The sequence below is a fragment of the Castanea sativa genome, chromosome 6 (assembly GCF_040712315.1).
Source record: "Castanea sativa cultivar Marrone di Chiusa Pesio chromosome 6, ASM4071231v1".
In the NCBI taxonomy this organism is placed as follows: domain Eukaryota; kingdom Viridiplantae; phylum Streptophyta; class Magnoliopsida; order Fagales; family Fagaceae; genus Castanea; species Castanea sativa.
Window position 1 is genome coordinate 6164447 of NC_134018.1, and position 25002 is coordinate 6189448.

The following is a 25002-nucleotide window of genomic DNA, read 5'->3' on the forward strand; positions in this document are numbered from 1 at the left end:
TGCACTCTAGGGGATAAGGCCTGATAAAAGCTGGATCTGAAAAAGAAGTTGAAAAAAAGTTTACTGTTCAAAAACGTGTGGACCAGAAGTCCCCTTTGGGGCTTTTACTTGCATTCTTCTTCTTACCTAATGTCAAAAAGACCCTTCCACTTCAACATTTAATAAAATCAAATTGTTCCCTCCTTTCATTTTAATATATAAATTTACTGTATTTATCATTCTTTTCTAATTTCATGTACAGAATGACTAAAACATCCTCTAACGTGAAGCACAGTTCTTAAACATGGCATGGTCACAATTCTTATAAATTATTCTAATTTCTGCTTTAGTACTTAATTAATCAACCTTTTTTTTCTCTCTTTTTTGTTGCCATAAGTTTTGACTGTTGGATAAGTGAAAGTGAAAAACATATAATATGATCATAATTCATTACTATATTATCAAGGACTAAAATAGTTACACACTTGATGTCGGCATTACCAACAATATGATACACAATTGACCATGATTTTCTGCCCCTCCAAAGGCCATTGTCCTCAATATATTTATTACTACTTTTTTTTAACAAAATTTTAAACCTCAAATTTAGTATGATGTAAGGTGGGCATATTAATTGGTCAGCTATGATGTCACAAGTGGTCCATAAAAATGAAATAGAAGACTTAGAATTTACATGCAATATGTCAACAATTTATATAGCAAAAATATGATAATAACAAAGACACCAGGATGATCATGATGATAGTTTATGAATTAATGTTGAACACTTGAACCATATTTGACTATAAGCTGTGAATGAAGGGTCTTTTTAGTATTTGAGTAGGTAGAAAGTGAAAATTTAATGAGATTATAAGATGATGACAATAGAATCTAGCCTATTCTAATGTCAATGGCAGCCCATGTAAATCCTGGACCTAATGTGGTCATTCCTTAACCAAGCCTTACTATAAATGTGGACAGATAATCTTTATGATGTCTCTGTAAGGGGACCTTGCAGTAGTAGTTATTGACAGGAAGACAGATATTTGTTTCAACTTTGCAGCAAAGAGGAACAAGAAAGTTAAGGTTGTAAGCATCAAGGTATGCCCGAAAATCTTTAGTAATTTGATGTTGGAGTTAATATGGCTTTAATTTTCGTATTAGTTGAATTTCTTGCATCTGACTTTTTTAGGTAGACGTGTATTTTCTATGCTTCATGCTGTCAATTTCTATGTAGAATGTTGGTACGGTTAGTATGAAACAAGAATGTGTTTTGGTGATGAGGTTGTGGTGTTTTCTGTATCTCTGAGCTAAATTCAGTTCAAAGTCTTTCTTTTTAGAGGTAATATGTTGTTTGTGAAAATGGGTTGGTAGCTTCTTCTTCTTCTTTTGGTGTATGAAAAAGGATTTTCCCAATTAGGATGAACTCCATGAATTTCGTTGTTCTTCTATATCATACACACAAATATATATTTCTTTACATCTTTTTTTCCTGAATGAAGGTGATGGCTTTAGAATTATAAGTGGAATAAATTCTTAGCTTGAGTCTCTCTCTCTCTCTCTCTCTCTGTGTATATGTTTTTTCAAACTTTAACAAGTTTGATTTGTTATTGTTGGTGGTTTTTCTTAAACCAAAGATCTTGAGGGTCTTTTAAGGTTTAGACGGTCGCTGGGAATTTTTGCTCTCTCTAAAATTTCTACCCGCTTGTGGATATAGTTTTTCAATCAGTATGAATTGAGATGCTCTAGATGGTGTAGAAAGTCTTCTTCTTCTTCATCTTCTTCTTTTTTCAATATTACATGCTAATAAGGGATATCTAATTGTGGTCTGGAAGCAATTCTGTGTGTTTTTTCTTCAGAAGTATTTTTATGCTATGATTTTGATCTACAAATTGCTTGATTTTGTTATGATAGCATTATTGGCATTCCACTAATAGATGCATCTAAGTGTTCTGTATTAGCATTCTCTACTAAAAAAAGTGTTTTGTGTTTGTAATTTTCTTCTGCACTCATAACGGTAGCCATGCAGAGCTATCTTGTTAAGTAATCCATTAAATTAATGCCAATTAGACTTTTGGTTTGAAACAGGGTTTACTTCTCGACAGCAGTGTCCTTAGTGAATGTATTACAAGTTGCATACATGCAGGGATTACAACATCTTCTAGGTTGTTGAGTCAAAGGTGTTCATCATCTGTCAGATACTTTCCTATAAGGTTGAACCTACTTTCTTTTTTTTCTTTTTTTTAATCTTTCCTTCAGCTTTTTATTTTGGGTATAAATTTTGATTATTTTCACACTAAGACCACAATAAAATGAATTACTTGATCATGTAGCTTGTACACTGCAGTAAGTATCCTTGTTCTTCAAAAGAGCTGTTTATAATTTCCTTTTGTTGAGAATAAAGACAGAGAGAAAGGGAGAAAAAGAACCGTGTTAATGTATTTTTTCATGTTTTGTACAATGAATGTATAGAGGATGGCCTGAATCTATAGACTTAAGGCAATTGATCTAGTGGGACAGAGGACCATTGATTGATACTAAATCAAGGACCGTACAATAGTGATTGTCCTGGATTTTAGCTTAATCAAGGATATACATAATGCTAATGGATACTCTATATATTTATACAGATACTATAGATGAACACCTCTCATTAAAAAGACAAGTAAAAGGAATAGGCATACATATATAATGAAGAGAATAGGTTGGGCCAAAAAGAAAAGATGAAAGAGGAGGGGATGAACATGTATTTAGCTCCAAATCATGCAACTTTGGTTAGAAGAGCTTAACTTTGAGAATCTCCCTACCGTAGTACTTTAACTACTGGCAGAACTGTATTTTTTTCATGCAGATACTAGCTTTTATGTATATATATGGTTCTCAAAGTGGAGTGCATAAACAAATGAAAGTGCCAAGCATATGTTATCCTTTAGACAAAACATATGACAGTCTATTTTATGCTATCTGAGTAGTGTTAATCTATCCATTAACCACTCCTACCTTGCACGCTGCAATTGTTCATGTTAATCTTTAGGAACCTTTAACATCATTTGCTGCTTATAGGATCACATTTCTACAGCTCTAACATGCTTCCATATGATCTACAATGTAATTCTTGCTCATTAATCATATTAAGTATGTTGCTACCCTTCTCTGCAGAATATGTTGATATATCATCTGCGCTGAAATTTGGAAATGATGAAAAAGCTGCATAATTTGAAGTAAGCAAGCTTTGTAGTTCGAGAAGATAGAAAGCTGTCAGTTAAGGTTGAGAACATCAGTGCCAGAAAAGTTATCCGGTATTGTTTTGGGCCATTGGCCATCCATTGATTGTCCTAACAAAGACAATTGGCTATTTTTCAATGCATCCATCTCAGAAACAAAAATTTTCAAATGGGTTGCAGAGGTTCTCTGACGAGCCAGTGCAGGAGGTGGTCTCCAATTGTATGCCCACCATCCAGAGTTTGGAACCCCACTCATGCTCTGATGACAGCAGCCAGGGAACCCACCCTTCAGTTCCGATTTTTGAGCAGTATTGCACCCTTGAATCACACTCGGGAACCAGTGGCTATGCCATTCACAATTCTCCATCTACTGTCAGTTTCTCACCTAATGGCAGCTCAGAACAAGATACCGAGTCATTTCCAGTATACTCACACCAATCCTCTGACAACACTTGTGGCTCACCAGTTAATGAATCTTGCTTAACAGATGATGTTGATGACTTGAGGCACAAGATACTTGAACTCGAAACTGCTATGTTGGGACCTCATTCAGATACTCCTGATATATGCTCTATCACAAACCCTGTTGGACTTGTCCAAATTCCATATGATGCAGAGAAGTGTAAACAAATGATGGAGATGATCTCTAGATGGGACTTGAAAGAAGTGCTTTGTGCTTGTGCTAAAGCAATAGAAGAGAATGATAGGTTCACAACTGAATGGTTGATGTCACACTTACAACAGATGGTGTCAGTTAATGGTGAGCCAATCCAACGTTTAGGAGCTTATATGTTAGAAGGACTTGTTGCAAGGTTGGCCTCTTCAGGAAGTTCTATATATAAAGCCCTTAGATGCAAAGAGCCTGCCAGTGCTGAACTTCTCTCATACATGCACGTACTCTATGAAGTATGCCCATACTTCAAGTTTGGGTATATGTCTGCAAATGGGGCTATTGCTGAAGCAATGAAGGATGAAAACGAAGTCCATATAATTGATTTTATGATTGCACAAGGCAGTCAGTGGATCACCTTAATCCAGGGTCTTGCTGCAAGGCCTGGAGGACCTCCAAAGATTCGTATCACAGGCATTGATGATTCTACATCAGCTTATGCCAGAGGAGGGGGGCTTGATATTGTGGGGAACAGGTTATCAAAGCTTGCTGAGTCATGTAAGGTACCTTTTGAGTTCAATGCTGCTAGAGTTCCTGCCGCTGAGGTTCAACTTGAAGACCTAGGAGTTCGTCCTGGTGAAGCTATTGCAGTGAATTTTGCCTTAGTGTTGCACCACATGCCAGATGAAAGTGTGGGAAGTCAGAATCATCGTGACAGGCTGTTGAGGTTGGTTAAGAGCTTGTCTCCCAAGCTGGTCACTCTTGTTGAGCAAGAATCCAACACCAACACTGCCCCATTCTTTCATCGTTTCCTTGAGACATTGAAGTACTATACGGCAATTTTTGAGTCTATTGATGTGACTCTTCCGAGGGATCACAAGGAGCGGATTAATGTTGAGCAGTTCTGTCTGGCTCGAGACATTGTTAACATAATAGCTTGCGAGGGGCCTGAAAGAGTGGAACGTCATGAGCTTCTAGGAAAATGGAGATCACGGTTTATGATGGCTGGGTTTACACCATATCCATTAAGCTCCCTAGTGAATGCTACGATCAAGACCCTGCTGAAGAGCTACAGTGAGAAGTATACACTTGAAGAGAGGGATGGGGCCTTCTTCCTGGGCTGGCTAGACCGAGTTTTGGTTACCTCCTGTGCATGGCAGTGAAACTCCCATAAATTGATGCATGTTTGTAGGTCTTGGGGTGACAACCTGAGGTAGCAAGTTTTTCTAGTAATAAAGTCTGACTTGAAGTTCGAGATTAAAATGTTGTTACCTTTAGAATCATCTAGTAATAAATAACTTTTTCCCACATATCTTGTTCTATTGCACAGGTTACAGAACTAAATTTCATTTAGAACATCAGTGATGGAATGCAATACAAGATATCTCGGTTCTGATTATCAAGGGTAGTATTGAATGTTGTAGTATCAGTAGTGTTTAACAGATGCATTTCTACTTGGACAGCTTAAGAATTTTACAATATGGTGTCATATAAATGGAAATAGTGAGAATATGTATATTATGTGCTACTGCTATTTAACATGCTCTTTACGCAAGTAAAATATGAGCTGAGTTATTAGTTCTAAATTCAAAAAGATATACACGAGATTCAGATCAGTCAAAAACTACAATGAAACAGGGAAGTACAGCACTAGGATTTCTCAATATCAAGCATTTTAAGTTGGAAAGCAGTCCTTCACTTCCAACTGAATCAAAATCTAGATATTCCCCATCCACCACATTAATTATGCTCCCAGCAATTGTCCTACAAACTATTGCAGCCCTCTTTATATTCTTAACACTTTTTGTAATGGCATTCATATTCTCACTCAAGTCCTCACTGCCGGTATTCAATCGCACCCCATTTCTTCTGGTGTAATCTGTGTCAAACTTGGATTGAATTATTCTGCAGGCTCCACAAGATGGATCTCTACATAGCTCAGAGACTCGCTTTGACTTTTCACTGTAACAGACTATTGTAGTGCCATAGAATCGTAACTGCTCATTCCCATCTACCGTACTTCTTGGATGTCTTTTATATTGCTCATAGGCTTTCTTCTTCACCCTTTCTCTATATTTTTCGAACCTTTCAACAATTTCTACAGAGTTCTTCACCTTGAGGACAGTTTTGATCTTTGTTGATGGCTTTGTGGGATTCACGGAAGCTCTTTGAAAGATTATCTCAACAATGTTTCTTGATGGGTCTCCAGTGTTAAGCCCTGTTTAAAATTGGCAAGAAAAGGTGTTACAAAATACATAATGCATTCTATAGGTCAAAGATTCACAAAGTTTACAGCTATTCCCACCCCAATGACATGAGACATCAGCAAAACTAAAATCCAGTTTTGATGGGTTTGTCAGATGGCTTGCGTGAGATGAGAGGAAGAGGTCCTTGAGCTATTCTTGATATGAGGCAATTTGTTAATTTTAGTAAGCCACTGGGTTGGTTCAAGATGAATTGGACGCAGGCCTCAGCAGGCCAAATAAAGTGATTGTTTTGTCTTTTGTCTCATGAGAGGTCTTCCAGTGTAGAATCTTGCAACCATAGAGATAGATTGTTTCTTGCAAGACTATGAAGTTCTCAAATTAAGCTCAAAGATTATGCATTAAATTCAATATTCCTAGTTATATTTTTGGGTCAAGGGGTCATGTTAGCATAACTGTGTATAACCGAAATAAGTTTTCTCCATTTGACCTTTAAGGCAAAATGATATGAACCTTTTTAAAATGGATTTGATGCATTTCGGGGAACGGCATCTCAACTACATCAAGCGTCATTAAATTCCTATCCAAAGAAATCCTCATTATCGGATGTCCCATGAGCAATATTTGTTAGAAAATGCATACTGCAGGTATAGAGGAAAGCAGTGCCATAATGAAACTGCTTATTTATTGGCAATCTTGTAGTTGCATTAATATATCTAAGAGGAATGGTGAAATCAAACCACTGTTACTCTTGAATTTTTAAAAAGAAAACAAACACCTATTACTGCCTACCCTCTTCATACTATTGCACATCCAGTCAATACAAGTTTCTTATCCTGCTATCTATAATATTGGTTTACAAAACACTATCTTGGTACAGAATGTAAAGATTCAAAGCCTTAAAAGCATTGTGAGAAAGCAAACACTTAACTGGAAAGCAATGTTCGTGTGCAGTTCTGCTTGCAAATCACCTTTGTGCTATGAACAAGCTCATTTTCCAATTTATCCTTCTCAGTAGTAGGACCTCTTTTCTTATGACATGTCCCAGGCTGCTGAACAACACCAGTCAGCTTAACTCCACAGTTCAAGTTCTCCTTCAGAGAAACCCACAATGCATGCATCTCTGTCCCTCTCTCTCTGGGATTCTAGTTCACTATACTATATTCAATGACACTCCACATCAGTCGATGAGAAATATACAAAGTCAATTATAATACAAAAACTACTTTGTAACAAAAGGGGAAAAGTTACTTTGTTGCACAGAACTCATATATTCATAGGTAACTTTGTGCCTTTTGGGAAGCTAATTAGAACTTTTAAGGTTGGTTTGTAAAGTTAGCTCTGATGGAGATTTGGTCCACATTAACGTGGCTGCATGGGTTTAATAGAAAGACAAAATGGTGAATTTAAATATTTTTGGATTCTATCAGCAGTGCATTTAAAGACCAAAATGGTGAAATTAAATATTTTTTGGATTCTGTCAGGCCACCAAAAAAGTTTCAAAAGAGGCAAGATTTTCGGCCAAAAAAAGCAAGATATGCTTCGGTTTTTGCTACAAGTCTAGGGAATGCAAAGAAACACAGAATCTCAAATCGTCTGTACTTTGCTAGGTAATAAAACATGGGTTGGGGCATACATTAACAAATTCATTTTTAGAAAATTCCATAAAACATTGCAGGAAATTCAATTCCATTCCCCCCTTTTCCCACAGATTTTCTATATGTGAGGTCCAAAAAAGCTGGCTTAACGGTTGATTCTAACGGCTAGATTTAGATGGATTAGACGTCTTTTGTCCCCTTCATGAGAGATTTATTCTCCAAAAGAGCCTTCTGGAGAGGGTGTGGGGCTTTGCTTACCTAGTTGCTTCATATTCACTAGAACATGCTGTAAAATGTTTTTCACTATACACGCCAATTGCTTTGTTTGAACATGGCCCCCAGCAAAAAGAACTAGTAATATACTACTATTTCTGCCAGTTTTTGGTTTTTCATGCATTGGTAAGCAAGTCCCCACCTCACCCACTCACGGTCTCAAATTTGGAGCCAGACATTTGCCTTTTCTATATAGCCACAGGCACTGGTGGCCACTCCATTCTCAACTTTGATCATTATAGTACTCAGATATATCATCATTTTTCTGACCATAATAGCTTTGCAAGATGCAATCATGTGAAAACTCATGAGCAAGCTAATAACAAACAGTCCATAATAAGAAAAAGGCCAATAGATAGAACTATATTTCTTACAAATACATGCACTTGATAAGTTACAGTACCGTCTTTCTGTCAGAAATTCATACGAGTCTCAATTTCATATTTGTACAATGTATTCTTCGAGAGTTAATGTTATACAAATAGTGATTGGACTTCAAAGGCATTTGCAGGGAGGCAGTCAAGACCAGGAACAGCTCTTCATACAAATTGTATTTGGACTTCAAAGGCAGTTGCAGGGGGCAGTCAATACCAATAACAGCTTTCAGATACTTAAGAAAAATGTATAGGAATCCTAATATCATCTTCAGACTCTTGCCTTTTTCTTCTTAAGCCAAAAAGGATGGGAAAAAAAATAAAAATCGCACAGCGTCTTATTTTTGTTGGCTTTTCATAGTAAACAATTTCATGGACCTGTTAGTATTTTCCCCATGTTCTGGGGAAATGGGTAAGAGGAATGGTTTAAAGGTGGAATTCCAATGTTAAGGCTTTCACTTGGATTTCCTCTAGACCCATACTGACTCATGCCAGTATTTAGAACACCAAAGTATGTCATGACTGGGGTTGCTTGAACTACATTATAATGTGAACTGCTAGCGTGAATTTGGCTTCCTCGAATATCAGAATGATGTGTCTGCCTATGCTCGTTGGATCTATTCTCAACAGCTGAGTTGATCCCAACCCCAAGATCAAGGCTAACATTATCATTTTCTTCTGATCTAATCCTCAAAGGTCCACTCACAGCCGTGGGTCCTGCTGTATCATGACTACTAGTCCTTGCAGTAGGTACATCATGATTGTGTTTCCCCTCATATGTGGTTATAACTGCTTTGGGATCATGAGATGCTCTTTCCACATGTTTTCTAACAGGGCATCCAGCATTTGTGCACTTGTAGTAGCTCCTGTATCACACGTGAATATGATGATGAGCAACATACAAAAATTACAACAGAAAAAGATAACATTCTAGAAGTTAGATTCCAGCCAGAAGAGTAGCAAGCGCATGAAGGGAAAGTACATTTTGGAGTCATAGTTGTACTTCCTATCTATATGCAGGACAACACCATACAAGTAGTATTACACTATTCACAGGCTCACAGGAGACATATTGATAGACCTTTAGATGAGTTTGTGAGACATATCAGATGTAGCATGCAACATTCACTGTGTTTACCACCATAAATGAAACCAATTTTTTTTCCCTCTAGACCCACATATGAATTAAGCTGATGACAAAACAAAGAGAAGGCTGAAAACGTCTACAATTTGCTATATCCATTTCTACTCTTTTTAAAGCTATTGATCAATACTACCTCAAGTTAAATGCCTCTGGGGACCATGGAGCTAAATTCTAAACGCTTTGAAATTAATACATAGAATTTCAAGTGCCCCCATGTGCAAAGTTAAAGTAGAAATTCTAGATACAGGGGAGAGATACCACAGACAAGGTAACTAGTATTACACTTATGGGGGCTGATTACGATCATTGCTCAGTTGAGGACCTAATTCTACTCCAGTAAATTAGTAGTTTGACATCATTGTATCAGATGAAAAACAGAGCACTTTAGCATTTGGATGGCAGGTTTCAGCCTGCTCAGTCCTTTCCCTAAAATTCCTCATGCACTTCCCTCCTGTCTACCAATTGCACTTGGATGGTACAAAATCATGATCTATCTCTGGGTTGCGAAGAATTTTAGAAATACACTAGTTCTTGGTTAATCAGTTTCTAATATAAGAGTTAATTACATATTGAAAATTAGTTTTGATTTGCATTGAGAGATCTTTCAACTGATTTCCTCTTTCTATGACTAAATGATACAGCACTTTTACTACATTAGTTGATAACCTCATGATCAGCAACCAGATCACCAGACCTGAAGATTGGCACACTTCCTCTCCAGAATTCGAAGTTTGGTTATCCAATAAAGTAAAATAAATCCATTTTTTTTCCTAATATCCTTTCTTCCAGGGAAATACCAAAATGAATGATTTATGTCTAAAAGAATCAAACTGCAGGAGAGATAAAGGTGACATCCAAAGTAACGAAAAATACACCCCATATAAGAAACAAATTATCATGTGTTTATCACTATATCAAACTTGTTTTTCAAAGTGGGTAAAAATCTAGAGCATCTTAGGAACAATATCTTATGCATCATCTTCTAGTCAGTCAAAGAAATTCTTCTACGTGTTTAACTTCAAATTGGATACTCAGTAAGCTATACAGACCTAACCCATGATACCACACTAGCTTTGTACCACACAACAATAAATGCTATAGGTAACATTGTTAGCTATGTACCATATCCTAAAAGAAGAGGCTCAAATAACCAGCTCACTGAAGTACTGACTTATGCTGGCATAATGTAATATTACCCGCATTTATTTGTCACTATATTCAATTCCACACAAAAGAAAACAAACAAAACATGTTCTGTTCAAAATATAACAGAATAACTAGAAAAATCCATCATATGACATTATATCATAAGTGGTTCAAAGACTATGATAATTGTGAAATAGATCCCATAGCTGAAATACTGAGCATGAATTATAGACAGAGGTCACAGCACTAAGGGGCATTATCTGTAGCCATATTCCTGATCTTCAACTTGTAAAACTTACCTTGGATTAGGATTGCCTCTGACCACTTTCTGCCCATATTTGCGCCAGCGGTACCCATCATCCAGTATATCTACCTCACTAAGGGTTTGAACAACAACTCGTGGTTCCCGGATAGGCTTAACCACCGAAGTGACATCAGCCCCACCAATGTCCATTTTCCTGCTTAGCACAATACACAACTTAATCGGTTAGCACTTAGCACATTAGCAAAACTTTAAAAAACCTAAAGCCTCAATTTTGAATCACAGTACCTCCGCTTTGAGAATGGATCATCATCATCAGCCTCATCATGGATCCTATTTGGCATTGAACCTCCATCTAGACTATCATCATTTACTGCAACAGGAGATCGGTCAGGAGTGCTATTTGGCTCAACTGTATGGGACGTCTGTCCAAACATGCCAGACCTCTCTGCAATGCCAAAAGAAAAATATGCCATAGACAAAAAGCACGTCAGATGGCCCATAACAGAACCCTCAACAGAAATCACTGTGAAGTTTGTTTCTTACCATCTCGACCATTTAATGATAGAGCCTTATCAGATCTTTCTTCTTGAACAGCCATAATAGCACCAGCAGTATATCGACGGCTAGGTTGAGGTTTAGGATGATCATGTGTCCCCTTGTAGATAATCTCAGTTATCTGTCCATCATGAGAGCGCTCAAACAGCTTTTTCACTTCACAGTTAGGATGTGTACATTTGTAATAGCTACGTGGAAATTCACTTCCTTTAACAAGTTTCTGTCCATATTTTCTCCAGTTATATCCATCATCAGATGGCCTCTCAGCAATGACTGAAGGTCCACTTCCTTTATGATCGAATTGTGAAGCTTGAACCCCAGTGTTGGAGGTCCCTCTATGGTTTGGTTCATCAGTATCAACTTCAACTGGTACAATAGCCCCTGAAGTAACCATGTGACCTGGTGACGCAAGACTCAACTCATTTGAGGAAACTGCCATCTCTTTTTTCACTGAAGGTGATGATGCAAATGCCTGAGGTTGGCACTGACCTTGGGCTTGCACAGATTGTTCACTTCTCTGTTGGTTCAAATCTGCAGGAACCTTGAAATAAATAAATAATATTAGGTAAGAAGCTAAAACATGACAATCAAACACATCAGTCATAATCTAAAACTTATGCAAGACATAGGAAATAAGCATGAGAAAATTATATTAGATTTGAGAAATTAATTTGTCTGTTAAATATCAAAATCCATAAGGTTTAGTAGGATAAGATATCTATTGAATCACCTAATCCAAGGGGCCTATTATACAGTTTAAAATACATTAGAAGCTTAGGAAAACTAAAATTGGAATGAAGTAAGGATCTATGGGGCCACCTGATCATATATCTATACCAATCATGCCTCATTTACATTTTCACCAACATAATGTCCATTGAACAATTAATATTTCATTAGGAAATTACCATATTTGATGAAGCATGTGGTTTAAATTCGAAGCAGCTGGAGTTTCTTTCATTGAAGATATTGGTGTTGGAGAAAACAGTAGTTACCGGATTTGTAGAACCAACAGGGCCATGCATCATATGAGTCTTCATAAAGGAACCAGTGGTTGGAGAGGGCTCTGCCTGCAAGATAAAGGGAAAAAAGAATTAAATTTACTGCTTCAGAAGCCTCTTTGATCAGCCTCTTGTAACATATCCATGAGAGAGAGGATAGAGTAGAGGGGGGAGGGATCTTATCAAGAAGTACAAGAAGAAGAACATCACTCACTTAGTAAAAGGAAAAAGGGATGTACAGGCAAGTTTTGAACTACCCGTGCAATCAATAGACCAAAAAATTCAGCAATAGCTTCATAAAACTATTCCAATATCTGTTTCCTAACTAAGAATATCTGACAAAATTACAGATATCATTCTTATAGAACCTGGTAGAAGAAGCTCAAGCTCATATAATCAATGACATAAGCAAACTAAGTCTAGCCACTTTATACCATGAGGTCCATGATAAGACAATATAAACGAATAAAAAATGCCAAGAAGAATCTCAATGTAAACCCACTAAAGGGGAGCAAAGGCAAATTCCGTACGCTTTTCTTTTCACAGATGAGTTCAAAATTCATTCAATTATCATCCATACAACTAAAGTTAAACCCAGTGCCCATTAGAAGATGTTAAAATATTGACATATATTTATGCTCTCAACTGAACAAAGTGATGGCAACACGAATCTCAAATGGAATTCAGCAAATATATCCCCCGAAACCAAATACTCCATTCCATTAATCCCCAAATCAATCACATCATTTCTCGCCACCTTGACCCCCATTCATCTCAACAATCAATCCTCACTACCCCATGCTGACAACATTTGATTCCATATTCTAACACAACACAACACAAAACAAAACAAAAAAAAAACAATTTATAAAGTTTTTTGCTTCGTTTTCGTACGGGTGTAAACCGAAGAAAACACACCGTTAAAAAAAGACCAACGCAACACGCACCCAACAAAAAGGGAAGATCCATTATGTGAAAAAACAACACTGACACAACATTCACATTCACATTCAGATTTCATAAATAAATAGAAAAACCAAACAGAACCCCCATTATTCCCCCCCCCCAAAAGCAAAAAAAAATATCATTACAGAACAATCTTATTCTCAACGCATAACATAAAGCAACCAAACACTTATAATAACAAATAACACTATGACTTAGCATCAGAATCTAACGGTCCCAGCTCAATTACTCAAACCACCCAAATTTATTTAAGCCCCCCACCCCCCAACTATACCTTAAAATTAAAAACCCACTTCAGCATATGAAAAACAAGTCTGAAACAAACAAATATAGTAATCAGAATTTTCGAATTTCAGCTCAAAAACAAAAAAAGAAGCATCTTTCTTTAGCTCAATTGGAAATATCTTAAATCAAAGTTATTCAAAAAAGAATTCAAATTCTCTCCACTTTTTTCCAGCTTCACATAGTATTTTAGAAACCCAATACGCCACGTTTGGTTCCTCAGAAAACAAAAAATCATTATTTTAAAGCTAAACCTAGAACCTGATCCAAAACCCACATTTTTTTTTTCCAAAGTAAAGCACAAAACGACGTCGCATCAGAGAGAGAGAGAGAGAGAGAAAGACCAGACCTTCATGTTGGAGAGAAGAACAGGGGATTCGAGAAACGACGTCGGACTGAGCCCAGGTGGGATCGTGAGACACGTGGACCTCGAGATCGGAAGCTTCGCCGGCGACATCATCTTGTACCTGGCGTTCGCCGCCGCAGCAGCAGCAGCAGACGCCGTCGTTTCGTTGTTTCGGGTCGGATCTTCAGGCGGTGCGGCCACGTCAGCAGAGCTACTAGTATTATTACTACTAGTACTAGTACTAGTACTCGTAGTAGCTGTTAATAATCGGAGCTCCATTTTTTTTTTTTTTGGCTTCGGGTTTTTTTTTTGCTCTTCTTCTTCTGCTTCTTCTTCTTCTTCGGCGATGTGGGATTTGGAGTCAAAAGGAGGAGTGAAGAAATGGGGGTGTACTTGTGGAGATTGGGGGGAAGGGTAGAAAGGTAATTTCGAGATGGGGGTATGTGAGAGTATGTGTGTTTGTGACGCTTTGTCAGAATTGAGAGAGAAAGAGAGAAAGGGAAAGACTGAGACGTAGTTGACTTGTTACATTGGATCTGGGTGTTGTGTTGTATTGTGTTTTGTGTTGTGTTGTGTTTTGTGTGTCATTGCTCTGTCACTTTTCTAACTTCAATCTCTTCTTTTTTTTTTTTTTATTCTTTTAAATTTTTCTCTTATCTAATCCTAATCTTATCCATTTATATTTTTGATTTTACTACCCCCTTCTCTCTCTCTCCTTCTCCTCATCCTAATACTATTTTGATTTTTGTTTGTACATTAATTACAATTTTAGGATAATCTTAGAATTTTGTTCATTTTAAGAGGTTAATATGTAATTTTTTTTTATAAAAATTAGAGGTTAATTAATAGTAGTGAGGATCTTTAGGATATCTTCACATTTTGTTGATTTTAAGAAGTCAATAGATTTGGTGAGGATTTTTGTGATCAATTAATCAAACAACATTCTTTATAGAATGCCATATGGCATTAAAATGAAACTTTGGTAACTTATTTCCACGAAAAGTGCTATATCCATAATATTTTTGTAACATTTTTACAACAAATTATTAGTAGTTAATTGTTATTGTTTCAAATTTGAACTTACCACTGAGATTATTTTTTTGCCCCAAAAATAACAAGTAATAACTTGTCATTTAAGATTTGTTGTGAAAATGTTGTAAAAATATTGTGAACATAACATTTTTCTATTTCCTCAAGGAAAATGTTAAAGATACCACAAGTTTTTACTATATGAAACTTACAAACTGATATGACAATGAATGTGATTAGTATAGTTCAAATTTTAATCACCTCATAACTGAATTTTGATTTCTATCTTTAAATTGGTGACACATCAATTTGTAAGACTAATATAGTAAAATTTATAGTACTTGTAATACCACTTTTTTCTTAAAGGTGAAAAAGAAAATCGTAAATTACTTGGTAGCTTATTTATCCAAGAGTGAAAAAGAAATGACTTTGCTTATTTTTAATCTCCCACCTTTGAATAAATAAGTATATAAGTCCTTCAACTGATAAAGTCTCTGATGGTTGAATAAGAGATCTGGGGTTCAATCCCCGCCTACACCAAAAAACTGATTGGTGTCTTGGTCTGATGATAAAAAGCTATTATCAGGAGTGGACGCTATAAGTTGAAACTTTCTCTAAAAAAAAAAAAAAAGTATATAAGTCCTTCTAAGCAAATACTTGTGCACTTAGATTGACTTTTTCTTATAAAAAAAAAAAACTTATTTACCTATTTGTTGAAATTAGGGAAAATGTAGTTTATGTTTTTGAGATAAACGGTGGAAATTTTATAGCTAAAAACTAAATGCAACATCAGTATGTGTTAGGAGAGAAACAAAACTCTTAACGAGAGAGACAACCCCACAAGGTTGGCTCAAGACCTATGTAAGAGGCAACAAAAATTGCCACAGAGGGCAAAGAAAACCTATAAGAGGTGTAGAGAAAGCCCTTTGACAAGGTTGAGAATAGCTCACATCGGAGCTTATGCATATGCAAATAAGTTTATTGAAAAAATTAATCCAAAATGATCTTTGTTTATACTAGCAAATGTACTACGCAATACGCAAGTATATTATAAGTTCATATAAAAGTATTTTGTAAAAAATTTATATTTATAGTTCATGTATAATACTCATTAGCTATAATTCAACACATATTGTTTGAATGAACAAAAAAAATACTTTATTATTTTGACTAATTTAACTGCATATCATTTTCTATATTTTTATTTATTATGTTATTAAATTTGTTTTTGTGTTTAGCTGGTTTTTATTCCAATTGTTGCTAAAGCAAATATATATTTTTTTATTTTAATAAAAGTCAGATGCCAAATTAGTTATCTTTTCAATATAAATTTTAGAAAAATAACCATATAAATTTCCAAGATCCTTGTGTCTAAGTAACATTGTGCAGAAGAACCCAAATATAAATCCACCCACCCAACTTATTGTGAGTAAAAAAGACCATTTAATTTCTCTTCTTTATATTAATAATTAGCGCACCACCTAAAAAAATAATACTTTTTTTTGAGAATAAAAAAAAATACTTAAAAATAAATACATGTACCTTGTTAAAAATGTGAAAATAAATTAATATTTTTTCATAAAAGAAAAAACTTTTGCTGAATAGGAAAAAAATAATTAAAAATTTTGCTAAAATGGAGGACTAAATGAAGAGTATTCTATTTCTTTTCCAAGAATATATGCCACATGGCAAATTTTAAGGCTTTGGAATAAAACGTGTGAAAAAATTATCAATTGGAAACTTTGGATAACATACATTGTACACTTTTTTTTTTTAAAGATTTCCTAGCCAGCATGTTAGTTTACATACTTGGATAGATGTTGGTAAGTCATTTCTAGTGCACAATATCATTATTTATTTTGGATTTTTTTTTAATCTACCATTCGGCTAAGTGTTAGCTCAAAAATTTTTATTGAAATTTAAATACTAAGGAGATAGAATTATTTATAATTGACTATAAATAAAAATAAATAAACATTAATTACTTCATTAAAACCTTTAATTATGTGGAATGTTAAATGAATCCATTCATTAATACCTTTGTTTAGGTGGAAGGTTAAATGAATAGAACTTTTTTTTTTTCTTTCAAAGAAGAGTGGCACAACCACCACACTCCCTTTTTGCAATGGTCACTTCACAAGTATAAGTGCTTGTGGGGTGTGGGGAATAAGAGCCGAAGTTCAAATCTTCATACATATATACATTTAGATTATGCTAAAGTTGAATTTTTATCTTTTATTACACCAAAAAAAAAAAAAAAAAGAAGAAGAAGAAGAAGAAAAAGAAGAAGAAAAGAGTGGCACATGACACTAATTAAAAGATGATGTGATAGACTAAATAAAAGAGTTATCAAACAACGTGTCATATGGCAGATTTATGCGTGAGATTTATGTGTATATTTGTTGATATTGAAATTGAATAGATGATTATGCTCTTGTTAAGAAAGATTCAATGCAATCCAATTATGAGAGAAGCATATTGGCAGTGGTTGAGTTTTTGTGGTTCTATCCTTGATTGAAATGTAATATGCCTAATTTTCTTAACTTACTATTTCTTTTCTATTTACTTTATTAAATTTAAATTTAAATATAATTCTAAAATTAATAAGTTTTATATAAGATCTTTGTCTTAAAAGATGTCACTTTAAAATGGTTGCATTATGTATTATGTATAGTGGACAAACAAAGTAAAACACAGAGTACCATTTACGGTTTTACTTCTACTTGTTACAAGGTCAAACAGCCAAACCCGTTTTCTCTTTTACAGTTTTACTTCCTTTTTTTTAATTATTACTTTTTGACTTTTTATTTTTATTTTTATTGGCATGGTAAACTCAAGCATAGGGTAGAGCCTCACAATCAACAAGTACAATCCACCATATTATTACCAGAGTCTCAAACTCAAGTACCCTCTCCAATGGGGGCTAAAAGGTGAACAAATTAGGTAGCCAAAGAAAATCATTTTGGATGATTTGGGCAGATTAACTTGTGGATTCATAGGTAACAAGTCAACTTTTATTATGTGGATTAATTAGTCATAAGATAAATGAAGTTGAGTTTGAGCAATTTATAGTTATCTAGTCTTATTGTAACTAATGATAACCCAATTGTAAATTTGGGAACTGCCCTGATATTACTTTGTGAACATTTAATTAGAAAAATTCATGTCTCAATCATGTTCAATGATTAAATCACATCAAATTAGCATGGTATATATTTTTCTCAAAGCATCGTTTTCTCTTTTGAAAGACGTTTTGAGATATTATCTTAGTTAACTAGTTGTTACTTGATCATAAAGCTTGAAACATCATATCAAATATGCCTAAGAAGATAATTAATTAGATCTAGAGCTACATTTTTGGTTTGGTACATTAGAAGCAATAAATAGAGTTGAAGATTAATAGTACATCATAATTCTTGACATGCTAACATGACAAGATTTGAAGGGAAATTTTAACCATTGGAAATGATATTGAAGGGAAATTCTAACTGAGATGAGGTGATTCACCAAATGTAGAATGCAACTTGGAACCCTGTAACGGCTGGAACATCAGGATCTCTCACCAAATCCAGCTAAAATAAGAATCTTTTTTTGGTTCAGGTCTGCTTGCAGCCACAAGTTTCCAGTTTAGTTTGATCCATAAGTAAACTGCTCAAACATTATCTGTAACAGTCCCTTACAGAGTTACAGTTCCAAATGAACAAGATTAAGAAGTTGTACCACACACAATAACAAGATACAAAGAACCAAAGTATTGAGTATCAAGCATCAACTGCAAGCTTCGCACAGTAGGGCCTCTAGGCATCTCACTGAATACCTTGCCAAATTTCTTCTCTCATGTGGGATTTTATTAGGTTCAATTATTGTCACTGATGCTACTTTTTTCAACTTCAGTTTGATCCATACATGAAATTCTCAATCATTATCTTTAATTAACATCGCTTACAGTTCCAAAAAACTAGATTAAGAAGTTGTACCACACCCATCAACAAGATACAGAGAACCAAAGTTTGAGTAAAAAGTGCAATCTTCACAGTAGGCCCTCTAGGTATCTCACTCAATGCCTTGCCAAATATCCTCTCTCACTTGGGTTATTCCTAAGGTTCAATTATTGTCACTAATACTACTTTTTCCCACTTTAGTTTGAACCATAAGTAAAATGACCAAACATCATCTTTAGGACTTTAACATCCCTTTACAGTTCCAACTTCCAATGAACAAGATTAAGAAGGCCAGAACCAGAAGGGTACCACACTCACTAACAAGATACAAAGAGCCAAAAGCTCTTAACATAAACTACAAGTTCACACATTCTAGGCATCCCACTCAAAACCTTTCCAAATTTCTTCTCTCTCACTTGGGTTTTTGATAGGTTCAATTATTGTTACCAATACCATTTCTTCTATAGGCTCATTTTTGTATAGTAAATAGTAATAGCTAAAGTTCAAACTTCAAACTTCAGCTGATCCTAAGATATTCGACCATGCAGAGCACGTGTTCATAATGTTTCTCCAATTGGGTGGTTTCGGCAGATAATGAAGTAATACTTATTAATGGTGCAATCCAGAAGTTGGGTCCTGCCATGGCTCTAAACTGTAATGCAGAATAATTAATGATTGTTGCAGTTAACTGTAGGCGGCTCATGGACCAAATAATTCCCTCACCAACCAGCTTGCCTCCATTCAATTTGTATGCAATAAACAAAGTTCCAACTTAAAGTCTCTAACCACTCTAGCATCTAGTCTCCTTCCTCTCTCCTATGGCCAAAAATAATGTGTTGTTGAGAAACTTAAAGGACAGTTTTTCATCCGTCTCATAAAGGTGTTGTTCAAAGAGAATAGAAACAAAAAAAAACAATGTTTCATCTCTATCTTTGGTTCATAACTTCATGTTGGAACATTTTAATATTAAATAATTAAAATGAATAAATTTTATAACATAAATGTAAAGATGTGGGAGTGAATGTGGAAGATGAGGAGTCAGTGAAAATGTTTAATCCCACATTGAAAAGGAGATAGACTATTTTGTTCTTTTTAATTGTGGTGATTAATGGGCTAACATGAATTGTCTCAAATATTGGGCCAGATACGTTTGGGCATTTTCATTATTCAGAAAACTCCTTATCTCACCATTAAATTGTGTAACTTTAGCCTATCAGAATAATATCCAACAATTAATCTTGTAACACCCACTATATCATAATAATGGACCTAATTAATCAGATTAATTTGGGTAGTAATTTCGTGAGGCCAATTGAGCTTATAAATAGACCCATTCAGACACAATCCAACTTACTGCAATATACACTAAAAAAAAAAAAAATAGAGAGATTCTTGGCAAGGAAGGGTGTTCTTTATGGTGGAGCTTTGGGCTTGAACACTTTGTGCAGAGGTTGTTCTAGCCATACGACACTTGTTGGGCTGTTGTATCCTGGGGGAGACAAGTTTGAGACGGTCTGCACCGGTTACAAAGTTTAGCCAACCAAGGGCTTGAATCTCCTTAAAGAGAGCGAGTGCCGCGCTTCAGTCCAAATAATGTTGTGTAATCTCTTTCTTTAAATTAATAAAAAATTCAGAAGTATTATTCATTTTCTCTTCGTGTTATTTCTATTATCATTGTATTTGCTCCAACAATTTTAAGGAGAATCAACACATGGAGTCAACACAAGAGAAACCAAATGAGTCTGTTGGAGATCTCAACAAGCCCTTTCGCTTTAAGGGAGCCCACTTCAAGAGGTGGAAAGGAAAGGTCCTCTTCTACTTGAGCCTTCTCAAAGTTGCCTACATCCTCACTGAGAAGAATCCGTCAAAGGTTCCTACTGATGAGATGAGTGACGAAGAATATATTCTTCATCAAGAAAAAATAGATAAGTATACAAAAGATGAATATAATTGTCGCTCTTATCTATTGAATTGTCTTGCCGATCATTTCTATGATTATTATGATACAACTTACAAGTTTGCTAAAAAAATTTGGAAAGCTTTACAAAGCAAGTATGATACCGAGGAGGCAGGTGCAAAGAAGTATGCTGCTAGTAGATTTTTCCGTTACCAAATAATGGATGGAAAATCGGTGGTGGATCAAGTACAAGACTTTCAAATGATTGTAGCAGAATTGAGATCCGAAGGCATAAAGATCGGAGACAATTTGGTGGTAGCCGGCATAATTGACAAACTACCACAATCTTGGAGGGAGTTCCAAAAGACTTTGCGGCACAAACAAAAGGAGACATCCTTAGAGACCTTGATCACACGCATCCATGTGGAGGAGGAGGCTAGAGGACAAGATGCACTCATGACACAAGAGAGCAATGGTAATTCCACCACAAAGGTAAACCTTATTTCATCTAATAATAATATGCCCAAAAATCATTTTCCTAGAAATGGTCAATTGAAGCCAAAAAAGAAAGCCTTTAAAAACAATAATAGATCACCTCAAGGAAGGAGAAACCCGAATAAAAATTACAATAAGAACCAATGACCCCCTTCACAAGATCAATTTAATAGATCCTGTTTTGTCTGTGGCAAGAGTGGACATATTGCTCGATTTTGCAAATTTCGAAAACGTGAATCTATCCCGCAGGCTAACGTAACCGAAGAGCCTTTAGTGGCTATGATTACAGACATCAATATGGTGCAATATGTTGAAAGGTGGTGGACAGATTCTGGTGCTAATAGGCACGTCTGCTATGACAAAAATTGGTTCAAATTGTACACTCTTTTTGAAGAAGAAAAAACTGTTATGCTTGGTGACTCTAGCAAAACCAAGGTTCTTGAGAGTGGTGAGATTGAATTGAAATTCACTTCTGGACGTATGCTAACATTGAAAGATGTACTTTACACTCCGTCCATGAGGAAGAATTTGATGTCAAGTTTTTTGCTTAACAAGGCTGGCTTCAAGCAAATTATGGAATCTGATAATTATGTAATCACTAAAAAGGGATTATTTGTGGGAAAGGGTTATGCTTGTAATTGAATGTTTAAATTAAATGTTGAGAATAATAAAGCATCTACCAGTTCAGTTTATATGCTTTCTTCTGTTAATTTTTGGCATGCTCGTTTGTGTCATATAAATAGTAGATATGTGGGAATCATGAGTAGTTTAGGATTAATTCCAAGACTGTCAAAAGATTTTGAAAAATGTGGAACTTGTAGTCAAGTTAAGATTACAAAAAGGCCTCATAAAAGTGTTGTAAGAAATACCGAATTGCTTGAGTTAATTCACTCCGATTTATGTGAATTTGAGGGAATTTTAACTCGTGGAGGAAATAGATATATTATCACTTTTATTGATGATTTCTCAAAATATATAACTATTTATTTGCTGAAAAATAAAAGTGATGCTTTTGAAAAATTTCAAGATTTTTTAAAAGGAAGTTGAAAATCAATTCGGTAGAAAAATAAAAAGAATAAGAAGTGATAGAGGTCGTGAATATGAATCAAGTGCATTCAACTCATTTGTTCAGTCTTTGGGAATTATCCATGAAATTACTGCACCATATTCACCTGCTTCTAATGGTGTGGCTAAAAGAAAAAATAGAACTTTAATTGAGTTAACAAATGCCATGTTAATTGAATTTGGTGCACCTTTACATTTTTTGGGTGAAGCTATTTTAACTGCATGTCATGTTTTAAATAGGGTGCCATATAAAAAGTCACACACCACACCTTTTGAGATGTGGAAAGGACATAAACCAAATTTGGGATATTTGAGAGTATGGGGTTGTCTTGCTTATGTAAGGCTTACTGACCCTAAAATACCTAAATTAGGTATAAGAACTACTACCTATGTTTTTCTTGGTTATGCATTCAATAGTGCAGCCTATAGATTTTTTGATCTTGAAAACAAAATAATTTTTGAATCTGGTGATGCAATTTTTCATGAAGAAAAATTTCCTTTTAAATTGAAAAATAGTGGGGGTAAAGAAAATATTTTGTCACAACCTAGTTCTTCTACTTCACATTTACAAAATCAAGAAAATTTTGAAATGGAACTTAAAAGGAGTAAAAGAGCTAGAGTTGAAAAGGATTTTGGTCCTGATTATTATGTTTTTAACATTGAGGAAAATCCCCAAAATTTAAAAGAGGCCATAACATCACCTGATGCAATATTTTGGAAAGATGCTGTAAATGATGAGATGGAATCTCTAATTTCTAATAAAACTTGAAAATTAGTAGATCTTCCACCGAGTTGTAAGACCATAGGTTGTAAATGGGTCCTTAGAAAAAAGTTGAAACCGGATGGATCAATAGATAAGTTTAAAGCTAGACTTGTTGCAAAAGGCTTTAAACAAAAAGCTGATCTTGATTTCTTTGATACTTTTTTTTCGGTAACGAGAATTACATCTATTAGATTGTTAATTGCTATTGCTGCAATTTTTGATTTGAAAATTCATCAAATGGATGTAAAAACTGATTTTCTAAATGGGGACATAGAGGAAGAGATTTATATAGATCAACCCGAAGGCTTTGTAGAGCTTGGACAAGAAAGCAAGGTATGTAAGCTAACTAAATCCCTATATGGCTTAAAACAAGCACCTAAACAGTGGCATGAAAAGTTTGATTCCTGCATGATTGAGAATGGTTATAAATCAAATGAATGTGATAAATGTATTTATTCTAAATCATGGAATAATTTACATGTTATTATTAGCCTCTATGCGGATGATATGTTGATTTTTGGCTCAAATATGTATGTTATAAATGAGACAAAAAATATGCTTAAAAGCCATTTTGATATGAAAGATCTTGGTGAGGCTAGTTTTATTTTGGGCATGAAAATTACAAAAACATGTGATGGAATATATCTTGATCAATCACATTATGTTGATAAAATATTGAGAAAATATAATTTTCATGATCAAAAAAGTGTAGCTACTCCTTTTGATTCTAGTGTTCATTTATTTCCTGTGAATAATGATGATGAGAATTTTAATCAAAAGGATTATGCTAGCATCATTGGTAGTTTGCGTTATGCTACTGATTGTACTAGACTTGACATTGCATATGCAGTAGGAGTGCTAAGCAGGTTTACTAGCAAGCCTAGTAAAGATCATTGGCTAGCTATTGAGCGAGTCATGAGATATTTAGTTGGTACCAAAAGTTATGGCTTATTTTATAAAAAATACCTTGTTGTGATTGAAGGTTTTAGTGATGTCGATTGGAATACTTTGTCAGGTGATTCTCCCTCTACCACTGGTTATATTTTTACCTTAGGTAGTGGTGCTATTTATTGGAAATCTAAAAAGCAAACAATAATTGCTAATTCAACAATGGAAGCTGAATTAATAGCATTAGCTTCAGCTAGTGAAGAGGCAAATTGGCTTAGAGATTTGTTATATGAAATTCCACTTTGGGAAAAGCCAATTCCACCTATATTAATTCATTGTGATAGCACTGCTGCAATTGGTAGAGTTAGAAACCGTTATTACAATGGTAAATCCAGACCTATAAGAAGAAAGCACATTACCGTGCGATCTTATTTGAGTAGTGGCATTATAATTGTGGATTATATTAAATCTAATGATAATCTTGCAGATCCATTTACCAAGGCCTTGGCAAAAGATAGAGTTTGTAATACATTGAGGGGGATGGGACTAAAGTCCATAGAATCATGAGCCATGTATGAGGATACCCAACCCAAAGACCAAAGATCCTGAGAATTGGGTTCGATGGGAAAAACGAATCATACGATGGTCGTAAGAAATGCACAATTAATTTTGTCAATTATTTATTTTGTAAATAATTTTTTAATTGCTCATCCCTATGATGTAAGTGCATTTATCCTGTAATGTGGAGAGGTTGAGTAAAAAAACTCTTAATGAAATTTGTAGCTCGTATGAGTGGGGTGTCAGAATTACAAGAGCACCCTTGACAAAATTTTACCTATGTGAGTGTGGGGGTGGGACCGCTCCCTATGAGATTTGGACTTAATCTCAAATACACTCATGAAACCGGGATCAGCACATGGCCGTAAAGTGCTAGCTATAAAAGCTCATGTTAACACC

General features: G+C 35.1%; 3 protein-coding genes across 9 annotated transcripts; 1 reads left to right on the forward strand and 2 right to left on the reverse strand.

Moving 5' to 3' along the window:
- Nucleotides 1-848: 848 nt before the first annotated feature.
- On the forward strand, nt 849-5341 carry LOC142639251 (scarecrow-like protein 21). 5 transcript variants are annotated; one of them, XM_075813406.1, is made up of 4 exons: nt 849-1080; nt 2068-2192; nt 3139-3278; nt 3384-5121. In XM_075813406.1, the coding sequence occupies exon 4, from the start codon at nt 3426-3428 to the stop codon at nt 4974-4976; it is 1551 nt and encodes a 516-aa protein (XP_075669521.1). In that variant the 5' UTR covers nt 849-1080; nt 2068-2192; nt 3139-3278; nt 3384-3425; the 3' UTR covers nt 4977-5121. The 5 variants fall into 5 exon arrangements, 4 of the variants coding, with proteins under 4 accessions (XP_075669521.1, XP_075669520.1, XP_075669519.1 ...); XR_012845150.1 differs by adding an exon at nt 5144-5341 and having other exon boundaries at nt 874-1080; nt 3139-5026; XM_075813405.1 differs by adding an exon at nt 1172-1321 and having other exon boundaries at nt 876-1080; nt 3139-5121.
- A 26-nt stretch (nt 5342-5367) lies between these two features.
- On the reverse strand, nt 5368-7458 carry LOC142639252 (uncharacterized). The gene is made up of 2 exons (XM_075813407.1): nt 6949-7458; nt 5368-6031 (listed from the first exon to the last, which is right to left on the reverse strand). Exons 1-2 carry the CDS (start codon nt 7136-7138, stop codon nt 5427-5429), a joined length of 795 nt encoding a protein of 264 aa, XP_075669522.1. The 5' UTR covers nt 7139-7458; the 3' UTR covers nt 5368-5426.
- A 764-nt stretch (nt 7459-8222) lies between these two features.
- Nucleotides 8223-14534, reverse strand: LOC142640560 (putative WRKY transcription factor 20). 3 transcript variants are annotated; one of them, XM_075814707.1, is made up of 6 exons: nt 13971-14534; nt 12368-12442; nt 11361-11913; nt 11103-11262; nt 10852-11010; nt 8223-9128 (listed from the first exon to the last, which is right to left on the reverse strand). In XM_075814707.1, the coding sequence occupies exons 1-6, from the start codon at nt 14244-14246 to the stop codon at nt 8633-8635; spliced, it is 1719 nt and encodes a 572-aa protein (XP_075670822.1). In that variant the 5' UTR covers nt 14247-14534; the 3' UTR covers nt 8223-8632. The 3 variants fall into 3 exon arrangements, with proteins under 3 accessions (XP_075670822.1, XP_075670821.1, XP_075670823.1); XM_075814706.1 differs by having other exon boundaries at nt 12281-12442; XM_075814708.1 differs by lacking the exon at nt 13971-14534 and adding an exon at nt 12588-12735 and having other exon boundaries at nt 12281-12442.
- Between the last annotated feature and the right edge of the window lie 10468 nt (nt 14535-25002).

Excerpts from the sequence above, each read along its gene's own strand:
- LOC142639252 (XM_075813407.1), bottom strand. The coding sequence starts at position 7,138 with ATGCATGCATTGTGGGTTTCTCTGAAGGAGAACTTGAACTGTGGAGTT. Across the intron at positions 6,032-6,948 it reads CACACGAACATTGCTTTCCA|GGCTTAACACTGGAGACCCA; the intron begins GTTAAGTGTTTG and ends AATTTTAAACAG.
- LOC142639251 (XM_075813405.1), top strand. The coding sequence starts at position 3,342 with ATGCATCCATCTCAGAAACAAAAATTTTCAAATGGGTTGCAGAGGTTC.
- LOC142640560 (XM_075814706.1), bottom strand. The coding sequence starts at position 14,246 with ATGGAGCTCCGATTATTAACAGCTACTACGAGTACTAGTACTAGTACT. Across the intron at positions 12,443-13,970 it reads TTCTTCTCTCCAACATGAAG|GCAGAGCCCTCTCCAACCAC; the intron begins GTCTGGTCTTTC and ends TTTATCTTGCAG. Across the intron at positions 11,914-12,280 it reads CACATGCTTCATCAAATATG|GTTCCTGCAGATTTGAACCA; the intron begins GTAATTTCCTAA and ends ATTTATTTCAAG.